Here is a 20,285-nt window from a genome sequence, read left to right on the forward strand (position 1 = left end):
CCTCGAGCTCCTTCTTGCTTTTCTGTGCCATGCGTACATTTGGTTGCTGCTGCACAGCAGCAGAGCACTGAGGAAGCTATTGCTAGTTAGAAATACCTTTCTCTTCACAGAGGTTTCTTTTGTCTACCTGACTACAGTTTTCCTAAAAGTTGTAGTATCTTAAAGACATGTACATTTTTGCCAAATTTGCTGAAATTGACAGCAAAGCTGTTGGAGGATGGACAGAATAGTGCTTAGTGACCTACGAGCAAAAGCTGCTCAAAGGCAAAAACTCAGCCTGCTCTTTGACAGATTTTTCCTTCAAAATGATCAATTGCAAATCACTGGTCAATCAGTTCAACTCAGTGATATAATACTTCATTTCTAGAGTTTTATGTGGTTACAAACAACTTGAACAAATAGTCTTTATGCCTTACCAAAGTACATTTAAACCCATACTGAATTTTAATACTTTGCTCTTAAAAGAAGGAAAATTTGAAGAATTCCCCTATTCACTTTAAATCAAATGATCTCACATTAATTTTATAGTTTCTGGTTTAGATCAAAAGTTAACTTATGTGTCATTGCCTGTCTGACCTTGGTATTTAACTACTCTTATCTAGGAAGAGAACCAGAGAATCTCAAAATATGCAGTAGCTGATTCATTGTGCGTATTTACAAGTGATAGATTATTTTATGCTTTAAGCTCCTTGAAATAGAACAATATGAAAATATTTTGGTTTCTCCAAAATAAACTTGGGCTTCAGCTTTTAATTTATATACTCATGGAATGCCAGATTTCTCTTGACCTTGATGAAAATTTGTTAATCAAAGAAAATAAATTGTATTGAATTTTATATCAATTCATCTTCATTTGTCACTCACAGTTATCAAAATATGTATTGGATGTCAGTACTAATTTGCAAGACTTAAATGTAGTTTTTATAAAATCAGATGTTATTTGACATATCACTTTAACTGTCCCCACAGCATTTCACTGAATTTCCAGTTAACTTGTGGTCATATCCATGCGTGGGAAAGAACATGTTTTCCTCAAAGGAAGAGGTTACATGCAGGCAATGACCAGTATCAATCCTTCATTTTCAAACATTTATTTTAATATACACACTTTTGTTACTTACACATTTCCTGTTATGATTTATTGGTAGGTACATACCTGCAGCGTATTAACAGGATATTCAGTCTGCCTTAGACATTATAAATTAGACCCGAGCCTTATGAAACTTTCAAAACAGTATGGATTCTGTAGTAAACAGCTACGATTAATGACTCTTTAAATATTCTATATGCAGCTGACAGCTACTTTGCGAAACTTGGCTGACTTACCTCAGGCAAGATGCCAACTCGTTTGCAGTGGTGCAGTCTCTGAGCTCTGTGTGGCGCTAGAGCAACGTATGAACGATAAGGATGTGTGCACCTACATTGTCAGGATTTTCAGGTAAGTTTGGAACACGATTCTGTCAATTTCTGCTTGCAGTCAAGTCAGCATTACGCCTTCAAGTGACCTCAAAGAGGGCAGGATCAGGTACTAAAATTGGAAGATTTATTTTCATTTAATTAGATTGGTTTTGAAAAGTTTTTAATTATTAGTTTTTAATGATTTTATATGATAATAATGTCTTTACTTGTACTGCTAGAATTCTTTAATATCATCCATACAAACTTGGATTCGTTGTCCCGGGTAAAAATATTTTCTTGTATTGTGTCACTCTCCATTCACACAGATTCAGATTTTTAAAGTAGCATTTCAAATACGTTAGAACTTCATAAATGATTCATGAATAAGTTAAACTGATTAAATTAATTGATGATTAAATTAATGATTAATCATATTTAGGATTAATCCTATTTTAGGCCATGATTTAAAAAAGTTCAGGAAATTACACAATCTTAAATTATATAGGGGACTGTATTGTAAAATACAATAAAAAACAATGATCCACGCTCATTGTTTTGAACTGTTACAGCCTGTTCAAGCACATTAATCTGTGGGATCAGGGCTTGAGTGTGCAGATGGAAGCACTGAAAGAATCCCAGTTTTATGGGCAGCTCAATGGCTGCTTCCCAAGATGTGCTTAGCAGAGGGAGATCAGTGTGAGTGAATCACCCCAAAAGATTCTTTTGTAGTCTGAATAGTTTCTCAGTTGAAAGGCTTCCAGTTACCAAGCACAAGCTTGCAATACCCAGTGCTAAATGGACTTATAAACAATTTGAGGATTTTATAGAAGTTGTGAAATTAATTGTTGGCAATTTCAGGAGAAGTTGGATTATAAACACAATTTATGAATACCATTCTGGGTGAAGTGTTTGCTGTTGCTGCTTTGTTACTGTCATGAGTCATGTTGCCTGTGGCTCCACATTCATTGAGAAGCCATCCTGGTATGGACTTTTCCCCTTATTCAGCCCCTCCAAATTATCCATCACATTCTCCTTGATAGATGGGTTGCACTTTGAAGAGCAGCTACATAAAGATCTATCATTCCTCCCTTTCCACAGTCAAAAACAGGCAAAGTCTTCTCCTTTGCCATGTGTGCTCTTTGTAAAACATGTGAATTGTTCCTCAGTTCCATGCCACCTTGTCTGCATCTGTCTCTCTAATTTTACTTCTAAAATGAGTCAAATTCTAGCAGTGATCACAGCACTTTGAGCATATTTACCTCTAACAAGAGAGCATTTCTTTTACTTGGTAAAACGCCATGGAAAGTGTGGCTAGTTAGGTAATGTTTTTGTAATTGCACTGTAATTCTGACAAGGACATCTACTTGATCTAGAATTCAACATGGAGAAAAAGTAATTTGTCTTATTTAAAATTTCCTTTTTTGTAATGATAAAGATGAGCAGTGTAGGACTGGAGCAGCGGTTAGGGAAAATGCAGAGATAATACTGTGACTGCAAGGTTTGTTCTACATGTTTGCTGGTGAGAGACATGCTCTGTTAGTGCTGACACTGAGCTCTACTAGGCTTGTGTTAGGAAGGGAATCTTCATTCCTCTTAGTCTGACTTCCCATGTCACCCTAAACTTATGGTTCTTCCATTTAATACTAAGAAATGCTGCTGTTAGCATATTGTGTCAAAATGGCAGGCAGGTTGGGAAGCTCTTTGTGTTTGCTTCTTTCCATAATTTGCCCTCGTATGTGACTGTGTGCACCTTTATTAGAAGTCAAAGTATTGGCATTCATTTCACTTGTTGGAAAACGTGGCTCTGAGAGGCAGAGTGATTTTTATTTTTTATATCTTTTGTGGGGGAAAAAAAGTGCTTTCATTCATTTATATTCTATTTTTGTACCTTTGTAGCAAACTTTCTTCCTATGATGACTTCTGTGCAGCTTTAGCAGACTGCTCCAGATGTTACATCTTATTTTTAGCCCTACTAAGCAAACATCAGAAGCAGCAGGTCAGTTTTTTCATCTCTTTATTTTTATATATTAATCCTCTGATGTGTCTGTGCATTATTGTGTGTAAGCCTGTTTTCTGTGACCTACTTTTACGCATTTTCCAAATAAAATTTTTAAAGGATTGACAGCATTTTAAGTAGTAAATAATTGAAATGAAATCACTTAGATTAAAAATTCAAAGCAATACAGAAGACAAACAGTTGATTAACTTGTCTATTGGTTGCATGTGTCCTTTGAGTACTTAATTGTTTTTCTTAGTTTTAAAAAATACTTTTTAAAGCAAATAGTTTATTTGAAAATTTAATAGTAGGAAATTGTAGGGATTTCTCCTGCCTTCCTCCCCTGCAAAAGAAGTGTGAATTTTCCGGGGCTAAACAATTTGAAAGCAGAGGAAAACTTGTTCCTTGTTAACTGTGTAAGATATCAGAATATCTCTCTTCTACCAGAGAAAACCATATGCCTATAAGACCTCATTTGGAACATGCACCTAGAAATATGTGTTTAGAGTTTGTCAAAATGCCTCAATATTACTAGCTAAAATTAAATAAAGATTATACTTGTCACCAACTTCATTAGAACTTCAAGGATCAGGTGTTGCTGTATTGTCTTGCTGTATCATAGTGATCTTTATTATGTTTACTGGAGCACTAGGCTCTGGGATTTTGTTGCAGAATCATGGTTTTAAAGATTGCCACACTGGTAGCAGCAGAGTGCCACACATGTGGCAAATTACTCAGTTGCCAGGTAAGATTTAAGGAGAAAATAATTTTTATCTAAAGCATAAATGTTTCAAAATGGGAACAAGGTTTCAGAACAATGAGCATTATGTTTATTTTTAAAAGTGAGGAACTTTCTTAACCGCTCCAGCATCTAAACTAGCTTCGCACATTTAGTTAGCCTGTACAATTTATAACAGGTTCAGTAATTCCTGGTGAATTGTTGGAGGGAGGCCTTTTATGCTGCTATTGTTAAAGGCAGTTAATGAAGGTAACAATATCAGCTATGCTCAGCAATCAATTCCTTCTCTTGCCAAATACAAAAATAATTTCTCCCTTTCCTGTTTACCTGCCTTCCTGTTTTCTGTGATAGTACATGTGGAGGAGGGAGAGAGTTTAAGGTACTTCCGTTTTTATAAATGTCTGCTGGTTAACATTTCAGCAGCAGACCTGAGTATTTCTAGGTTCAGGCTACTCTTGCATTGTATAGTCTTTGATGACACTCAGTAAAATGCTACGTAAACAATACGAGAAATATTGAAAGCATGGTATTTCACTAGATTTATAGCTATTTTTCCTTGTGAGCACTGTATTAAAATCTCAACAAATGATGGGACTAGGAGTAAGGAGCTTGAAGTGAGTAACATCTTCCTTTTAATCTTCATCTCTAATTTTAACAGGAACTTGTATAGGCTCCTGGCATAATAGCTTCGTGTCATAATGAATTCTAGGCTCATATATATAAATTCAAATTGTTTGTTTTCAAGTAATGTTCAGAAGTTAGCTTCTCATGTCTGCTTTCTTAAGTGGTTCTAAAATACACCTTTCTTCACTAAATAGCATTGATTTTTATGTTAAACTGTCTATCAAAACACAAATTAGTAAAGAAATAGCTTGTATATTAAACCAACTTAGTTATTATATTATGATGATTATATATGCAGGGTCTTCAGAGTAGTTATTTCTTACTGCACTTCTTAAAGAAACAAGCAACTGTCATTTGTCAGCTTAGTGAAGCCTGGCACAATCAAGAAGAGGAACAAGGATAATATAATGCACCATTTTTTCTGTACTGTATAACAAACACTTGAGCTGTGAGAAGGGGAGTGTTTTTCCTGGGATACAGTTGGCACTGCTAATCTTTCTTTCAAAATGCTGACAGCTAGTGAGTTATAGAGTGAGTTGGTATCTTTTGAAAAGAAAACAACTAACAGCAGTGTGGGTAAAATTGTTTGCTGTGGGAAGAAGTAAGGAGGAGGATAAATCAGTATTATTAACTCAAACCATTCAAAATCCTCAGGACTGAGAACTGATATGTTAAGAAGGAGGAAGTGTGTGTGTTTTTTTGAATTTTAAGGTTGTAAAGTTCATGTTTTTTCTACTGGCAATCATGACAGCTAGAAACACACTGGGAAAAATAAAAGAAAGCCAACAGTCAGACTTTCTCAAGTGCTTCCATATCTGTGACTTTAAAAATAAGCATTAAACATTGTGAAAATAAAAATGTGAGTACTGGAAATGGGACTAATGACTTGCTCCCATACCACACGCTGAATTCCACAGCTGCCACCCAAATAGTCTCTGTTCTTCTCACCACACTGCAGTTTCAGCTCTTTTTTTTTTTTTTTTTTTCTCAGCTCATGTTCTCTCTTGGGTAAAAGGGTCAGAAGGAATGAGAAAGAAGTAATTTAACTCTGTGAGAAAGACTTTGAAACTGAGTTGACGAGACTTGCTTAACTCTGTGTGTCAGAATCTTAGGTAAGGAGGGGAGTACAGAGGATGGGAAAAGATGGATCTGCGAGGTAGGACTCAAATTCAGCAGTGCTTTTCAAGGCATCTGAAGTACAAGTCCAGCAGGACTTCACTCGTGGTTGTTTTTGGAGCTTACTTGTGTGGAGTAACAAAAAAGTCCTCTGTGGCTGCCAGATGCTGTGGAAGCTGTCAGAATTGTTCCTGTAGAGCCTCTATCTTGTAGGGTGAGCTTTGCATGCTTCTATTTCTACTCAGCTTTGTAGTCTGGTGTTTTGCCCATCTCCAAAAATCTTTGAACAAGGTACTGTTCCTCTTCCCCAGATCAGTATCTTTTCAGATAAGCTTTTCAGATAAGCTATGTAAAGGATGATGTTCTCAGGCTGTGGTTAATGTTACAAGCCATGAGGAGGCTATGTTTTTAGAATAGGGAGATTGTCTAAATAGGGCAGAAGCTTCTGTCAGTAGGTCAGGCACTGCCTGAGCTTAGGTATCCTTTTGGGGCCCTTCCAGCATCTGTACATATAATCTTTCATCAGCATACAGTTAAGAGTCTGTTTTCAATCTGAAGGGCACAAACTCAGGGTGTGATACTAAAATTTGCATAGAAGAGAACTTGTGCCTGTCTCTTTATACTTCAGTTTAGCCTAGTCTTTTTAATTAGAAAACATTTGGTAAGCATCTGACATCACTGGATGTGGCAATTGTGTCTGCTAAGCAAAAAATAATTACACTGGGTCACAAGAAAGGTTCATCCAGCCTAGTATCAATAGGTGCAAATCAGATGGCTAGAGAACAACAAAAACAGAGCAAGGCTATATGATACTTCCAATGTAAACTTGCCAAACCCCTAGCTCTTTCCAGGTTGGAGACTTCCTCAGCCAGATGGGGTTCTCTGTGTATGGAGCAAAACTCAATGGACTTCTTCTCCATGAAATCATAGTCTCCCCTGTAGAAGTTAGTATGGAGCTATATACCCCCTATAAACTTCTAAAATACTCAATATCAATAGACAAGGAGTTGCCATAGCAACTAACCAATGCACAAATAATTTCTGTTGCTTCTTTTGAATTTGGCCTTTACTACCCTCTTATTCTCGAAATGAAAAGTTGGGAAATATTTAATCACTAGTCATTCATTTCACACTAACTTCTTAGACCTTTATCATATAGTCTTCAAGTTCCCTCTTTTCCAGGCTGAAGAGACCTTGCTTATACTTAAGAGTCCTTGCTTGCTTAGTCATTTCTGATATAGAGCTATCCCATACCATTACGTGTCCACATTGCTTTGCTGAGAACCTTTTACAGTCCTGTGTCCTGCATCTTTTCTGAGATGAGGGGACCCAAATGAGGCTGTTACAATGTGGCTAGATCATAGATTTGTACACTTGCATAAGTTTGTTTCCCAGTGATTCTAAATATCTGACTTGCTGTTTTGACCTCCTGTGAGCAATGCAACCCCATGAGGAATCTGTCACTAACCCCAAAACCTCTCTCCAAGTGGTTATGGCTGGTTCAAAGGTTGTAATTTTGTATGTAAAAGTGTGACTGTTCTGTTTTACTCTACACACATAATTTCATGTTTGTCTGCATTTAAATTTCATGTTATTTTATTACTAGATGACTACGAATCCTTCTTCTGCTTTTCAGTCAGCCTTTATCTTTGATACTTTGAATATCTTAGTGTCATCAACAGGATGTTGTACCACTGTTGTCACCCACTTTTCCATGTTGTTTATGGACATGTTGAACACAACAGGTCCCATCACGGAAACCTGTGGAACTTCTCTGGTCATATTCTGCCATTGCAGGAAACCATAATTTACTGTTTTCCATCCTCTAAACATTTATCTATACCAGAACGTTCTCCCTTATTTAATTTCACTAACATTTTGTTGAGTGACGTTGTCAAAAGTTTCTGGAAAGACATGTAGTTTTTATCAGATGGGTCTCCTTTATGTCTGTTGATCCATTCAAAGAACTTAAGAATTGGGTGTCAGGATTTAGGAATCTTAAAGTTGATTGCATTTATTCAACTGCCCATAAATTTTATTGTTCTTTTTTATGGTTTCTTCAAATTCGTCTGGTACAGACACCAGACTTGAATGACAGTTTGATCTTTCTCTAGCAAATAGATTTCATTTTTGTTACCCTGTCCTTAGACGTCAAGCCAGTTTTGAATGAGAGGTTGCACTTCACTGTTAGTAATTAAGCTGTTTAATTAATGAGTTCTTTTAGAACTCTTGGGTGATTTTCTGTTCCTGGTGATTTGCTACTGTCTGTTCTGTCAGCTTGTTCTCTAAAATTGCTTGTGATCACTTCAGTTTTTGACAGATCCTCTCATGAGTCTTCCTCAGAGAAGACTACAGCATTGAAATCTCCCTAGTTTCTTTCATAGTGGGCATGAATCAATGCAAGGAACTCATTTAGCTTCTCTGCGGTGACAATTTCTTCTTGAATGTTCCCGTTTTATTCTGATCATCAGTTAATTGTACAGATTCTGGCAAACGTCCTGGTCCTGATATATATGACAAGATTTGTTATTATTTTTGTATCTCTTGCGTCAGCCAGTAAATTGCACTAATTTACAATTATAATGTGTGCTGCTTTACCTGTTTGATTTAACAATCAGTTTGTCACAATTTACTCTACTGAACGAAGAATAGACTGAAGTTGCTTTGTCATCCTCTCTAAGGGAGTTGTCTGCATTTATTGGGTTCAGTGTGCCTGGAGCTGCCCGACTTTCTTCCCAAATGCATCTACCAAGTAGCAGGTCCCAAATTAGTTTTGTGAGCAAGCAGACTTCTGTTTGTGAGTTTTTCTTGTCTCCTTCTGAGAAGAAGACTCACAGTTAGGGCTGTTGAAAGTCCTTTTTGCTCTTTGGATTGCTGCAGTGGGGAAGACTGTCAGAGATGGGGCCTGTAAATGCAGAGAATTTTTCTGCTTTGTTTCTGGCATTATTTATTAGGCAAAGCATTATCTGCATGCACTGACTGGCCTTTCTGGAGGTTTTTTTTGGTTGGCTTATGGACAATTTTGTGATGAGCTCCCGGGAACCCAGTATCTGTTTCAGTCAGTCAGTCACATAAAGTATGTCACCTAATAGCCTACCACAACCACAGGCTCTTAACAAGGGTCCAGTGCTGCAGCTATGTTTAGTTCCAATTTGCATGTTTGCCTCTGAGATGCTCTGAGAGTATTATTGAACTCCGCTCAGTGGCATCATTGTCTTATGACATACTGAAGATTTATTTTTGATTTATTCTTAATTATTTCTATTTTTTAGAAATGGATAGTGGTGTTGTGTCGCTTTTTTGTTTGTTTGTTTTTGTGTGTGTGTGTGTGTCCGTAGCTTTGCCTCTAAAGAAATGGTCATCAGTGCTGACATAAGTAGTTTTTTGTGCTTCTGTTACTCACTTTTCCTCTCTGTGCCACCCCTCCTTTGGGCTGAGGACAGCTGTTTGTGTGATTGCATGATGCAACAGGTCATAGAACTGACCCAGCTTCCAATAACCCTAAAAACAGAGGGGGGAAAAAAGCAGTCCTTTGCTGGGTTATGACCTGCATCACTTCCCAGTCTAGTTTGTTGAACAGCCACACAAATAGTTTCTCACTCACAAATACTGAGGAAACAACATGGGGCAGGAACCAAACTGTGAATGGAAAGTAGTGAATGCCAGTTGTGCCACCGCTTCTGCTGAAATGCTCGGGAAGGTAACCCTGTGAAGAACTTGTCTAGATAACATGGTTCTTTTCTATTTATCCTATCAGCATAATAGTGTCCTGGATAATTAACAAGGCCATGAAAGGGATATAGTAATCAACCATTGGAAAAACAACTGACATTTGCTTACTTGCAAGAATAGTGAGGTCTGGCTCGTATGATTTCTCATATGATTTCTCCTGCGTTTTCTGCATATTCATAACTGATCATTTATTCTCTCCTGAATTAACATGTTTTTTTTTCCAAGATGAAATATCCATTTTTAGGATAAATATTGTGACAACTATTAAAGAATTTCCTGCTAATAAATCTGAATAACCACATAAGGTCATGCTTTCCCTACAGTGTGATTTCTGACAGTAGGCTGAACTGATGGTTTATTTGTATTGTATATTGTATTTGTATTTATATTGTATTTGGTTGTGATGTATAAGCATTTTTTTTTCTTTTTGGTCTGAAAGAAAATGAAAAAGTGGTAATTAAAGTGCAAAATATGTGTTTTGAATGGTAAGGAATGTAGAGCTCAAGGTTAGTAGTCAGCCAGTCTTCACTGGCATATATCATATAGAAGCACGTTGTTTTGGTGTACCAGAGGGTACAAAAGAGTAGTAATAATGCTCTTATTAATAATAAGAGTATAAGTAATTATCAGATAGGTAAACATTAGAATATTGCATTATAAGATGGTATTACTGCTTAGTGCGATGGACACTGTCACTAAAATATTTTGCCGTATTTTGGTATTCATATTCTACAAGAGATGCTCAAAGATTTCAAGCTTTGAAAAGAACTACAAAAATGATTATTTCAAAAACAAAACAAAACCCACAACACCCCATGATTAAACAAATCAATTTATCAGCGACAAAGATCAGATCATTAGCAAGCTGACTATTGGTAGAATTGCAAAGAAAGACATTTCTGTTCGTAGACTGTCCTTCAAATCTAGAGAAAAAGATAGTAAGAAGTAGTGGCTGAAGCTGTACAAATTCAAACTAGTAATAAGAAGTAAGGTAGATCGCTAATCATTAGAGCAATACTATGGGGGATATAGTTTTGAACTTTTTCAGTTTGTGCTTTCTGAAATGTTTTTCAGTAGAGAGTATATACTGCTTTTTCATCAAATGTTGTTCGCTTGACAAAGTGCTTGCTTTTCTTTGTTACCTTTCCCAGATCTCCAGGTGTCTACAAACAAACCTAAGGGCATGACTTCATCATTACTAACATTCATTAAGTGAACCCTATCCTGAAAAGTTTACGTAAACAGATTCTGGGGTGTAGAAACTATTGGGTAGGTCCCTGTGGCGTGTGAAACGGAGAAATATGTATTTCTGGGCAAGCAGCTCTGGGTGTCCCTGTTTGAGCAGGGGGGAGACCAGGTGACCTCCAGAGGTCCCTTCCAACTTTAGCCATTCTGTGACATATAACTACATTCTTCTAGTTTGTCTTTAGACTATCAGACCCTGCAAAGAAAGCCTCAGTTTTTCTGTCCAAGGATACCTAATAAAGCAGAAAGACAAATTTATAAATTAGATTTGAATGAGCCCTAGAAGCAGCTTATACTGCTTGGCAGGTGGCAGAATTTTGCCTACCGCTACTCATCGTGTGTAACATGAAAAAGCACATCTCATTTACAGCTGAAGGTTGAATAGGGAGCCAGCTGCTGGCATCTTGATTTTTTGTTTAATACTACCCTTCCCCTTCTGATGGGTCCAGATAGACTAACAACAGATATTTGGCCACTGTGTGGAAACTCTGGAATGGACTTCCCTCCTTTGTTTGTCTTGTTTTAATTGGGAATTACTGACCTAATTGGCTGTCCTTTCTTACTGATAAGTAAACCTGTACTGTTTGTAGCTCTGTTCATCATGATTTACGTGGAAAGACAGATACGTTTTAATTGCTAAGATCAACTGCTGTCAAGTTCTGTGACTCAGCGAGTACACTGAGTACCTTTGCTACTAGCACAGTGCAAGGAATAGATTTTTAGCGTTAGAGAATCAAAGAAATCTTTTATACCAGTAATAAAATGTACATGGCTCCAGTTGTCTGAAAATTAAGAGTTAGATGTTGATGAGGTATGTGATGCATTTAGCCCTTTAAATATGAAAATATTGAAGGTTCTTGATAGGTTGGAAATAAAGAAAAAAATAATGTCTCCTTCTGGAGCTTTTCTTGACATGTTTCTTCAAAGTTATTTTTACAGGTGAAACTGTGGTTTCATGTATACTCTTCCCATTAGGTTTGGGTGCACTCTGGACTGTGTGTCTCATGTGAATGCCTCTGTATAAAAAGATGAAATAACCGAACATAATTCCTATCTGTGATCTAATTTGCCTTTAGTGCCATACATATTAAAACCTACATATTATATAAATGAAACTAATAAATGACTAGTGTATAATTTTTCTGTAGATGTCCAAGAGGGTCTGAAACTCCATATACAGTTAATACTCCAAACATTTGGAGAAGCATAGTAATCCCATTTATTATACTGATTTTTTTTTACCATGTATAGAAAGGCCCATGGGCCTTGTACAGGTTTAGTCTTGCTAGCAGTTTCAAAACACCATCCATCTTTGCATGTATTTCTTTACACAGCGATTCCAAGCTGGTGTTTGTTACTCTTGCAGTGCTTACAGCAAGAGCATTTGAAAAACAAACAAACAAACAAACAAAACAAACAGCCCAAAATAATCTGAACCTTAGAGCATTATATGACATGCTTTTCTCTTTGACTATGCTAGCTGAATTATCACCGGAAGATAAGGAAACTTTGGTAATATGCTATTAAAACCGGATGTGCTTGGCTTAGAAAGAAGTTGTATTTTAGAAGTTTGTTTTGCTGGCTTGGAGGTGGAAAGCACAGCTGACATCACACTTCTCAAAATATCAGTTGATTGCTGTACTGTACCTGTTTGTCTCTCTGCTGATTGGGTAGAGCAGTTGCTGGGCTGATACTGGTTTGACCAAAATTAGCAAGTCAGTATAAACGAGTCAAACGAGCCTGCCTGCTTTTTTCAGTTCTCCCTTCTGATTCATCAGTTGTTTGTTTCAAATTCTTACAGCCTTTGTGAATTGGGGATTGTGCCAGCAAAGGTGAAAGCTCTTAGTGGTTAGTCAGTGAGAATGTTCAGAAAAAAATTTTTTGTCTTGATGACATTTAGATGTTAGCAAAAATATGATGCCTCATTTAAACAAACAAAAAAAAAAAAGGTGGAAGAAGGTCCTACAGAGCAATTGTATTAAATATATAGAGGGGAGAACCTGTTCCTCCCTTAGGAGACAGCCTGCTTCTCAAATTCAGGGATAGCATTCATCTTCTTGACCTTAAGTGGATGTTAGTGCCAATGTCTTGTGGCAAAGACTTTGACTTGAAACTTAGTTATGAGGATATATATGAAAAAAGGATTCGCTGCTTACGTGTCTTTTTTCCTTCGGTATCACTAAGTATGCTACAAGTTGGATGGTGTCTGGTTAACTTATATTCTAATCCTCCATGGTATTGATAATGTCTGACTATAACTATTGCTTTTGAACAAAAACACCAATATGCTGTGTTAATGTACAAGCAAGTACAGAATTTAGCATTAGATAAAAGTTCATCTAGCAGCTAAGAGTAGATGAACTTCTTGAAAATTAGTAGGTTTAGATGCAAGAGACAAAATAATATATTTTAATTAGTTTGCACTTGGATTAGTTCTGACTTTCAGGATGTTTTTTCTTCTCCCATACAGGTGAATAAGAAAAAGGTGGTGGTGGTGGTGAATGCCATTGAATTAAGATCCACCGGGCTTGCCAAAAAATAGCTGAGCTCAATATCCCACTGAAGGGCAGGGATAGGAAGTGCTTTAAGAGAGCAATTTGGTTAAATCATGAGATCTTGAGATACTATATAAAAACAGAAAGTAGGTCACATTTAGCAATGATAAGAATAAGGGGGTTGAAGGAAAACTTAAAATCAAAATCAGGAAATAAATCGCAAAATGAGAGGCAACTAGAAGTGTACATAAAAAGAAACAGAAAAACTTTCTATAGTTAATCGCAAGAAGACAATAAGGAAGCAATTGCTGCAGTGTTTGGAAGATAAGATGAGAACTACTGACGTGACACTGAATAGTGAAATGTGGAAATGCCTTTTTTTGTTTCTTTTTTGAAAGGGCTAAGTATGCTCAAATGATTAATCTCTATTCCTGTCTGAGTTTATTTAAGTGGTATATAGTATATTTAAGTGTCTTCAAATCAGCTAGGCCTGATGAAATTTACCCTGTGGTGCTTACAGAGGTCAGAAAGGGGTGATGTCTCCGGAATTCTTGAGAAGTTACGTAGGATGGCAAGGCTGTAGGGCACCTCTCTGGAAAAGGAGAAGGAGGGGGAACTGGGGAACAATAGATGAGTCAAATTTCTGGTAAAAATCTTGAACAAATAATTCAGCAATCTATAAGCAATCACAGTTAACAAGGAAATGACCTGGATTTAACAGTAACAAAGCGAGGTGAAGTAGTTTAACCTCTACGATGGGTAACAGGCCAAGAAGAAGAGAAGGTGGCAGTCTTTGGCCATACAACTGACGTTTGCTTACTTGTAAGTTTAGTAAGGTCTGGCTCATATGATTATTCTGGTATATAAAGTGATATTTTAAGATGTTTTAAAATTAGTGTGGGGTTGATAAAAATAGATTACCTATACTAAGTATATACCATTAGTAATTAGTAGCCCCAGTGCTGTACTAGATCTGTCAGATGTTTTTAATTTCTTCTGTAAACTGGGTTGTGAAAAAGAGTAGCATATGAAATTATTTCTAGTTGCTATATTTGACATTATTTCAGTCATTCTGGACCTGCTATTAACCAATTTGTGAAACAGAAAAAGTATTATCTTCTTTATAAGTAGCTAATAGCTTCTGATTTTTTCAAGTAATATGGTTTACTTATTTTATTGCAGGATTTGGTTATCCGTATCATCTTCATTCTTGGTAATTTAACAGCAGAGAATAACAAGGCCCGTGAGCAATTTTTTAAAGAAAAAGGAAGTCTTAACACCTTGATATCATTATTTCAAACCTACCATGAACGTGACTTGAATGCGGAGAAATGGTGCCATATAAGAGGAAGGGAAGAAGAAAAGCAAACAAAACATCCTTCAGAAGCAGAAGATGTTCTGATAAAACTGATAAGAGTGCTGGCCAATCTCTCCATTCACCCCAGTGTAGGAGCAGCTTTGGCAGCTGCCCATCGTGTTGTAGAATTACTTGTTACAGTACTAGGTAATAACATCTATGTTGTGTGTGTTTCCTGTGTTCAGTCTGTAAGGAGAGTTTAGGGTTTTTCTACGTGAGCTTTTTATCTAAATCAAGCCATACTTAAATCAATTCTGTTGCTAAAATAACAAAGTCAATTTGCTGGTATTCATAAATTGTATTATGTAAAATGCTGTTTTTGACACTGGGAGCATTGACTTTTCAGTGTCTGTGGAAAGAGGTTGTAGAAGTGTTTAATTCAGTGGCAAGATTTGCAGGCTTGATCATTAAGGATAAGCAAACTGGATTTTTATTTTAAGTACATCTCACTGTGAGAGTACTTATATAAAAGGACTCATTGTTTTATTTTATTTAAGGTTCACAGCTTTATGACTGTTCTTGGATTGAGTATTCTTCTTTTTTCCTATTCTCATGGCTTTTAGTAGTCTCCAAAAACATCTCTTTTTTTTTCATCCTTCTTGGATTTCCAACTTTAATCTCTTTCACGGGAAGGTAGAGTCCCTTCACCTCTAAACCGAGTTTTAGGACTGCGTTTTCTTTACCACTTAACAATCCCTTTGGAAATCTAAACATAGGCTAGGATGAGGCAGACCATTCTCTCAGTAACAGAGTTTAGCAGTGATGAGATAAATTTCAAAGAACTCAGTATATATGTGTGGGTGACATTAAATATTACATAAAGACAATCAGCCTGTTTATGTGCTACTTCACCAGTCTTACCCACCAGCCATGCAGGATTTAGCAAAGGCAAACTCACAAGTTCATCCATTCTTTCTTAAGCCCTGTGGGAGCTTTTAGGGTTGGAACTATCTAAATCCTTGTGTAAGCACTCAAAGCTTCTCTCTGACCCACTCCCCTTTTGCTGAGCACCATATTAGTTTACAAGAAAATTTTATTTCCTTTACCCTTGGTTTCTGAGGGCAGAAACTTCAGAAAAATCAATACATGCAATTTTCAACCTTGCTAGTAGAAGAGGATATTTTATATTGGTAATGTTGTCAGGAACTCTAAGAGAGAGAATGTTTCAGATATTGTTAAAGAACGCTATTTTGTCAATGTCTCGTAGTAGCTGACATCTCAGTGTAATAGTCTTCGGTATTTCTCTGTGTCAGCAGTCTGATAACTATCATACAGGCCTGTTTCTGCATGCAAATTCTCCTCAGTCCCATCTTAAAACAGTAAATAGGATCTGTAAAATCTTTTAACTAGATTTTACACAATGTTACATTAGTCACAATGATTTCTGTTGATGAAGAGTCGGAAAGCATGATTTTGTATTGCCATTTTGCATCAGCTGTTCCTGCTAGCCTCTGCCATTTTAATGAAAAAATAAAATAGTTTTTGCTAATAGTTTCCATGTTAACTATGACTCAGTTTGCTTCTGAGCTGTAATATACTTTTAAGTTGTTCATGTGTGTGTATATACATATGCTTTTTTTCATATCAGAATATAAGTCAATTGACGTCTGTGAGGAGTTGGTCATCAATGCTGCAACAACAATCAACAATTTATCCTTCTACAAAGTGAAGGGTTCTGCTGTTCAAGACAAGAAGCTACACATTGCTGAAAGTAAGGACTTTTAAACTAGTACCTTCTGAAAATGGAAGTTATGCATGCTAGATTTTGATACCACAGAAAATCAAGACAGTGATAGTGTTCTGTGGCATTATGTTGCAGGAATATAAAGGTCATAGGGCTAAATTACTTCCATAGTGATTTCTGACTCTTTTGGAACATAATTATATGTCTTCTGTGAAAATATTTATGTTGTTGACAAAACCCCTCTTTCTCCCCAAATGAATTTGCCATGTTGTTTTCTGTTTAGCAGTTTTTGCTAGACTTGTTCAAAATTCATATGTCTGCACCAAAATAATCACGTTGCTTTTTACTTCTAATCGGAGTATGGTAAGAAGTTTTTTTTCTTGTTAGCTTCTAGACCTGCAAAATTTTGTGTCTGCAATTGTTTTGTGTCTGGATTATAAATCTGTTGCCATTTTTGTGAGTTGTGTGATTCACTCTCCTCTGACATTATGGACAACAGTCGTATTTCAGTGGTGTGTAGGAACTGCATCTGAGTTCTGGGACTCATTGTGTTAATGTTATACAAAAGGCTACTGTTATACAACAAGCCTCTATCTTGCAAATCTTACACTCTGAATAGGCAAGGTATGGGAAGAAGCAGAGGATGAAGTTCGCAAAACTGGCAGAATAAAGAGTAGGAGAAAATATTATGGCTTTCAACCTAGTGCGCTGACTGCTAGACATCATTCCCTATCTAGGTAACTGTTCTGATGTTCTGTCATGAGTCATTTTATCCCCCATAAGCCAGCTGTCTGTTAATGGTAGTTGGAGAAATGTGGAACCAAATGTCTTTTCTTTCAGTCCCATTCGCTCTCCCTCTCCCATTTTTATTGCTAGTGTGTGGAACCAGTCCCATCACCTTTTCTCCATCTGAAATGAGCAGAGATGAAACCTTCAGGAGACATTTTGAGAATACTTGTTGATCCAACTGGGTGGATCCCAAAGACAAAAACCAGTCATTTCTGTTGTCTCTTTAAGACAAGTTCAAGGCATGTTCAGTATTGCAACATTCAAAGAAGGAAGTCATGAGAATGAAGCCAACCTCTTTTCTTTTTTTGTTTCTCTTACTTCTCTGTGGTGGAAGGGTTAAGGGTTCACTGATTTGCGTCCTTCATCTGATGCACCGATTTCAGTGATTCACTTCTTCCTCACAGAAGACTGCTGAATGTAAAATGTAAAATTGCTTCTTGTTACTGTACCTTGCTTCTTGTTTCGTGATGGTAGCTCTTCCTAGGAAACACAGAAGGTCTCATTCTGTCTGCTGAAGGTGCATGCTAATCATATGTGAAACTGCTAAGCAGGAAACCAGCAAGCAAGTAAACGCTTCAGACCAGGGGCAATATTAAGTAGCTGTTCAGAGAAAATGTATTTGCTTGTTGTAGCAGCACTGAGAGAAAACAGAGCTAATGTCAGAAAATAATTTTAGTTTAAAGAGACGTCCCACCATAAGACCATCTGTTCAGGATCTAAATCAATTCCTCTTAGATATTGCAACATTTTTTTGTTCTGTCTTCCTGGATTTTCACATAAGCCCACTCAAAACTGTATAGCAAAACTGGTTCCCATTATTGCAACTGTGCTTAGGCTATCTTCATAACTCCTCATCTGTTCCCTTGCATTTAGCCCCATATTGGAGCTCTTTGTCTCATCTTCAAAGCCCTACACAATTTAGTGCTTGTTCTACCATCTGCTCATCCCCTTCACTGCAACCAGACAGTTAGATAAATGTTCCCGTGCATTATATTTATTGCTGTTGCTGCTTGCATTCTGATATCTACTGATAAAAAGCCAAGCACGTTTGTGATATACAAGTAATTGTTTTTATTTCATTTCCCTGCAAACCAATAGTGCTTTTAAAGCTGTTAATGAGCAACAGTATGGATGGAGTTGTGGAGGCTGTCAGAGTCTTTGGCAATCTTTCCCAGTATCATGAGATCTGTGACTTCATCGTACAGAAAAAGAGTGAGTTTTGCATTTGTAGGAGTCCTGTTTTTAAATGTCTATAGTTCTAAAAAGGAAAAATTTCTAATAAGCTGTCTGAGTTAAAGGGTAGAAGCAATCTTATCTGATATTTTGCAAATTATGCCAATCTTAGAATACAACAGTAGTCATTATAAACACTATTTTATTTCAGTTTCATTGAAATGGAAATATTGGAGTAGGAAAAATGTGCCATGGTGTACCTTCACTAAGGTAAATACTACCAAAAAATAAACAAAAAAAACACTGTTTTTCCTGAAGACAAATTTTTTGAATTTCCCTTCACTCCTTCATTTCCTCAAGTCCTACAGGTTTGTAGTGATTGAATTTGAAATGAAAATCTAACTCAATTCTCATGTAGGTTCAATAGCACAAGTTTTTGATTCTGATATTTGACAGCTTATTAGTGCTTCGTGATATGCTTCAACAAAGAGACCTCCTGTTTGCCTCTGGGTGAAGTAGGATACAAGTCTTCTCAAGTCCTTTTGCTTTTGTTGCTTGAAGAGCTTTGGGAAAAATGGCTACTCCTTGCTACCCAGAGAAGGTGTGTCTTAAGTTTAATTAAACACCAGTTCACTGCAAATTTTTTTCTGTCTACCTGTCAGTTCCAAATAGTGAGGTGATATGCCATAATATGCAACCTCTTCTTTCAAGGGTGAACACATCAAGGCTTGTGGAGGGAGAAGGTATCTGCAAAGGAAGAACTGATACCTAGTAGTTGCTTGCTAACGAGCTGTCTCAGCCAAAGGACTGAATTTTCCACCTTGGAGAGACTGTGGTGTCAGTGTGCTGAGCTCGGGGGGAGCTGGGAGGCTGCCTCCCCACTAGGCAGGACTGACTCCCTCACTGGGGTTGCCTTCCACTGCCTACCGAGTTCAGAGTCAGCAAGCACTGCGAGATGCTGCATGCCCAGCATCTGCTTCTTGCCCGTTTCCTGCAGGAGCCCCAGGCTGCAGCAGTCCCAGCTGGACCTGGTGCAGTCTAAGGCAACCCTGCCTCTCAAGGAGGTAAGAACTTCCCTCTGTGAGTGCCAAATGCCTAATCTTAGCAGTTTATGCTGACTCTGTAATTGAAAGGAGAGTGATACTTTTAAGAAGTAACCTGTAATCCAGTTTGGTCAATTTAAGCTCTTCTGATTGGATTTTCACATTACTTTGATGTAGAATTTTGTAGGTGTTGTGTTGAAGAAACTGGTGTTCAGCATGATGTAGTAATGGCTATCACTCTGTCTCATAAGCCTAATCTAGAAACATCACACTAGTATGCAATGAGGTTGTATTTTTGAGTAGGGTATTCCTGTATTTGACTCTTGTGTATTTGACTCATGTGTTATAAAGGCAACTGCACAATAAGTCCCACTTCTCAGTAATATCCTTTCCTTCTTTACAATCCAGTATACAAGTTCGTGATTGCCTTACTTGATGCCAAGAATCAAGATGTCTGTTTTTCTGCCTGTGGAGTTCTGCTCAATCTCACGGTGGATAAGGACAAACGAGGTCTTCTGATGGAAGAAGGAGGAATTAGGAAGTAAGTTCCTGATTATGTTTTCAAAGGCCACGTTCCGGTAGTTTAGCCAAAGAGTTTCAATCAGATTCTTTTTCACCGGGGCCAATAATTTACAAGGATGCATACTTAATAAATATTCAGGATCTAATAGTCTTCAAGAAAGAGCCTTTCATATTCTTCCATATGTGTGGGTGGGTTGTTTTTTTTTGTTTGTTTTTAATTTTTTGCAAAAGCCTTCAAGTGGTTTAGCCTGCTGCAGTGCCAAGAATTGTAGAATGATCTCCCAAAGACCCTCCTGATATATACAGGTGAGAGTACAACACGATAACTAAAGCATGCATGTCTTTGAAGTAGCTGCTTATGCCTGACTTAAC

At 37.2% G+C, this 20,285-nt stretch overlaps 1 protein-coding gene across 14 annotated transcripts in view; it reads left to right on the forward strand.

Moving 5' to 3' along the window:
- Window positions 1-20,285, forward strand: part of ARMC2 (armadillo repeat containing 2) — a gene marked incomplete at its 5' end in the record, with an annotated part of 67,221 nt that overhangs the window by 40,066 nt on the left and 6,870 nt on the right. For 12 of the 14 annotated variants that reach the window (XM_083831869.1, XM_083831860.1, XM_083831861.1 and 9 more), the window contains 6 exons: window positions 1,293-1,438; window positions 3,295-3,394; window positions 14,528-14,849; window positions 16,291-16,413; window positions 18,274-18,387; window positions 19,800-19,932. In XM_083831869.1, coding sequence (XP_083687995.1) covers window positions 1,293-1,438; window positions 3,295-3,394; window positions 14,528-14,849; window positions 16,291-16,413; window positions 18,274-18,387; window positions 19,800-19,932 — 938 coding nt within the window. Of the gene's footprint in view, window positions 1-1,292; window positions 1,439-3,294; window positions 3,395-14,527; window positions 14,850-16,290; window positions 16,414-17,005; window positions 17,124-18,273; window positions 18,388-19,799; window positions 19,933-20,285 lie in introns of all 14 variants that reach the window. The other 2 variants (XR_014582615.1, XM_083831866.1) reach the window with 2 other exon arrangements.

Source organism: Anser anser (assembly GCF_964211835.1).
Source record: "Anser anser genome assembly, chromosome: 3".
Lineage (NCBI taxonomy): Eukaryota > Metazoa > Chordata > Aves > Anseriformes > Anatidae > Anser > Anser anser.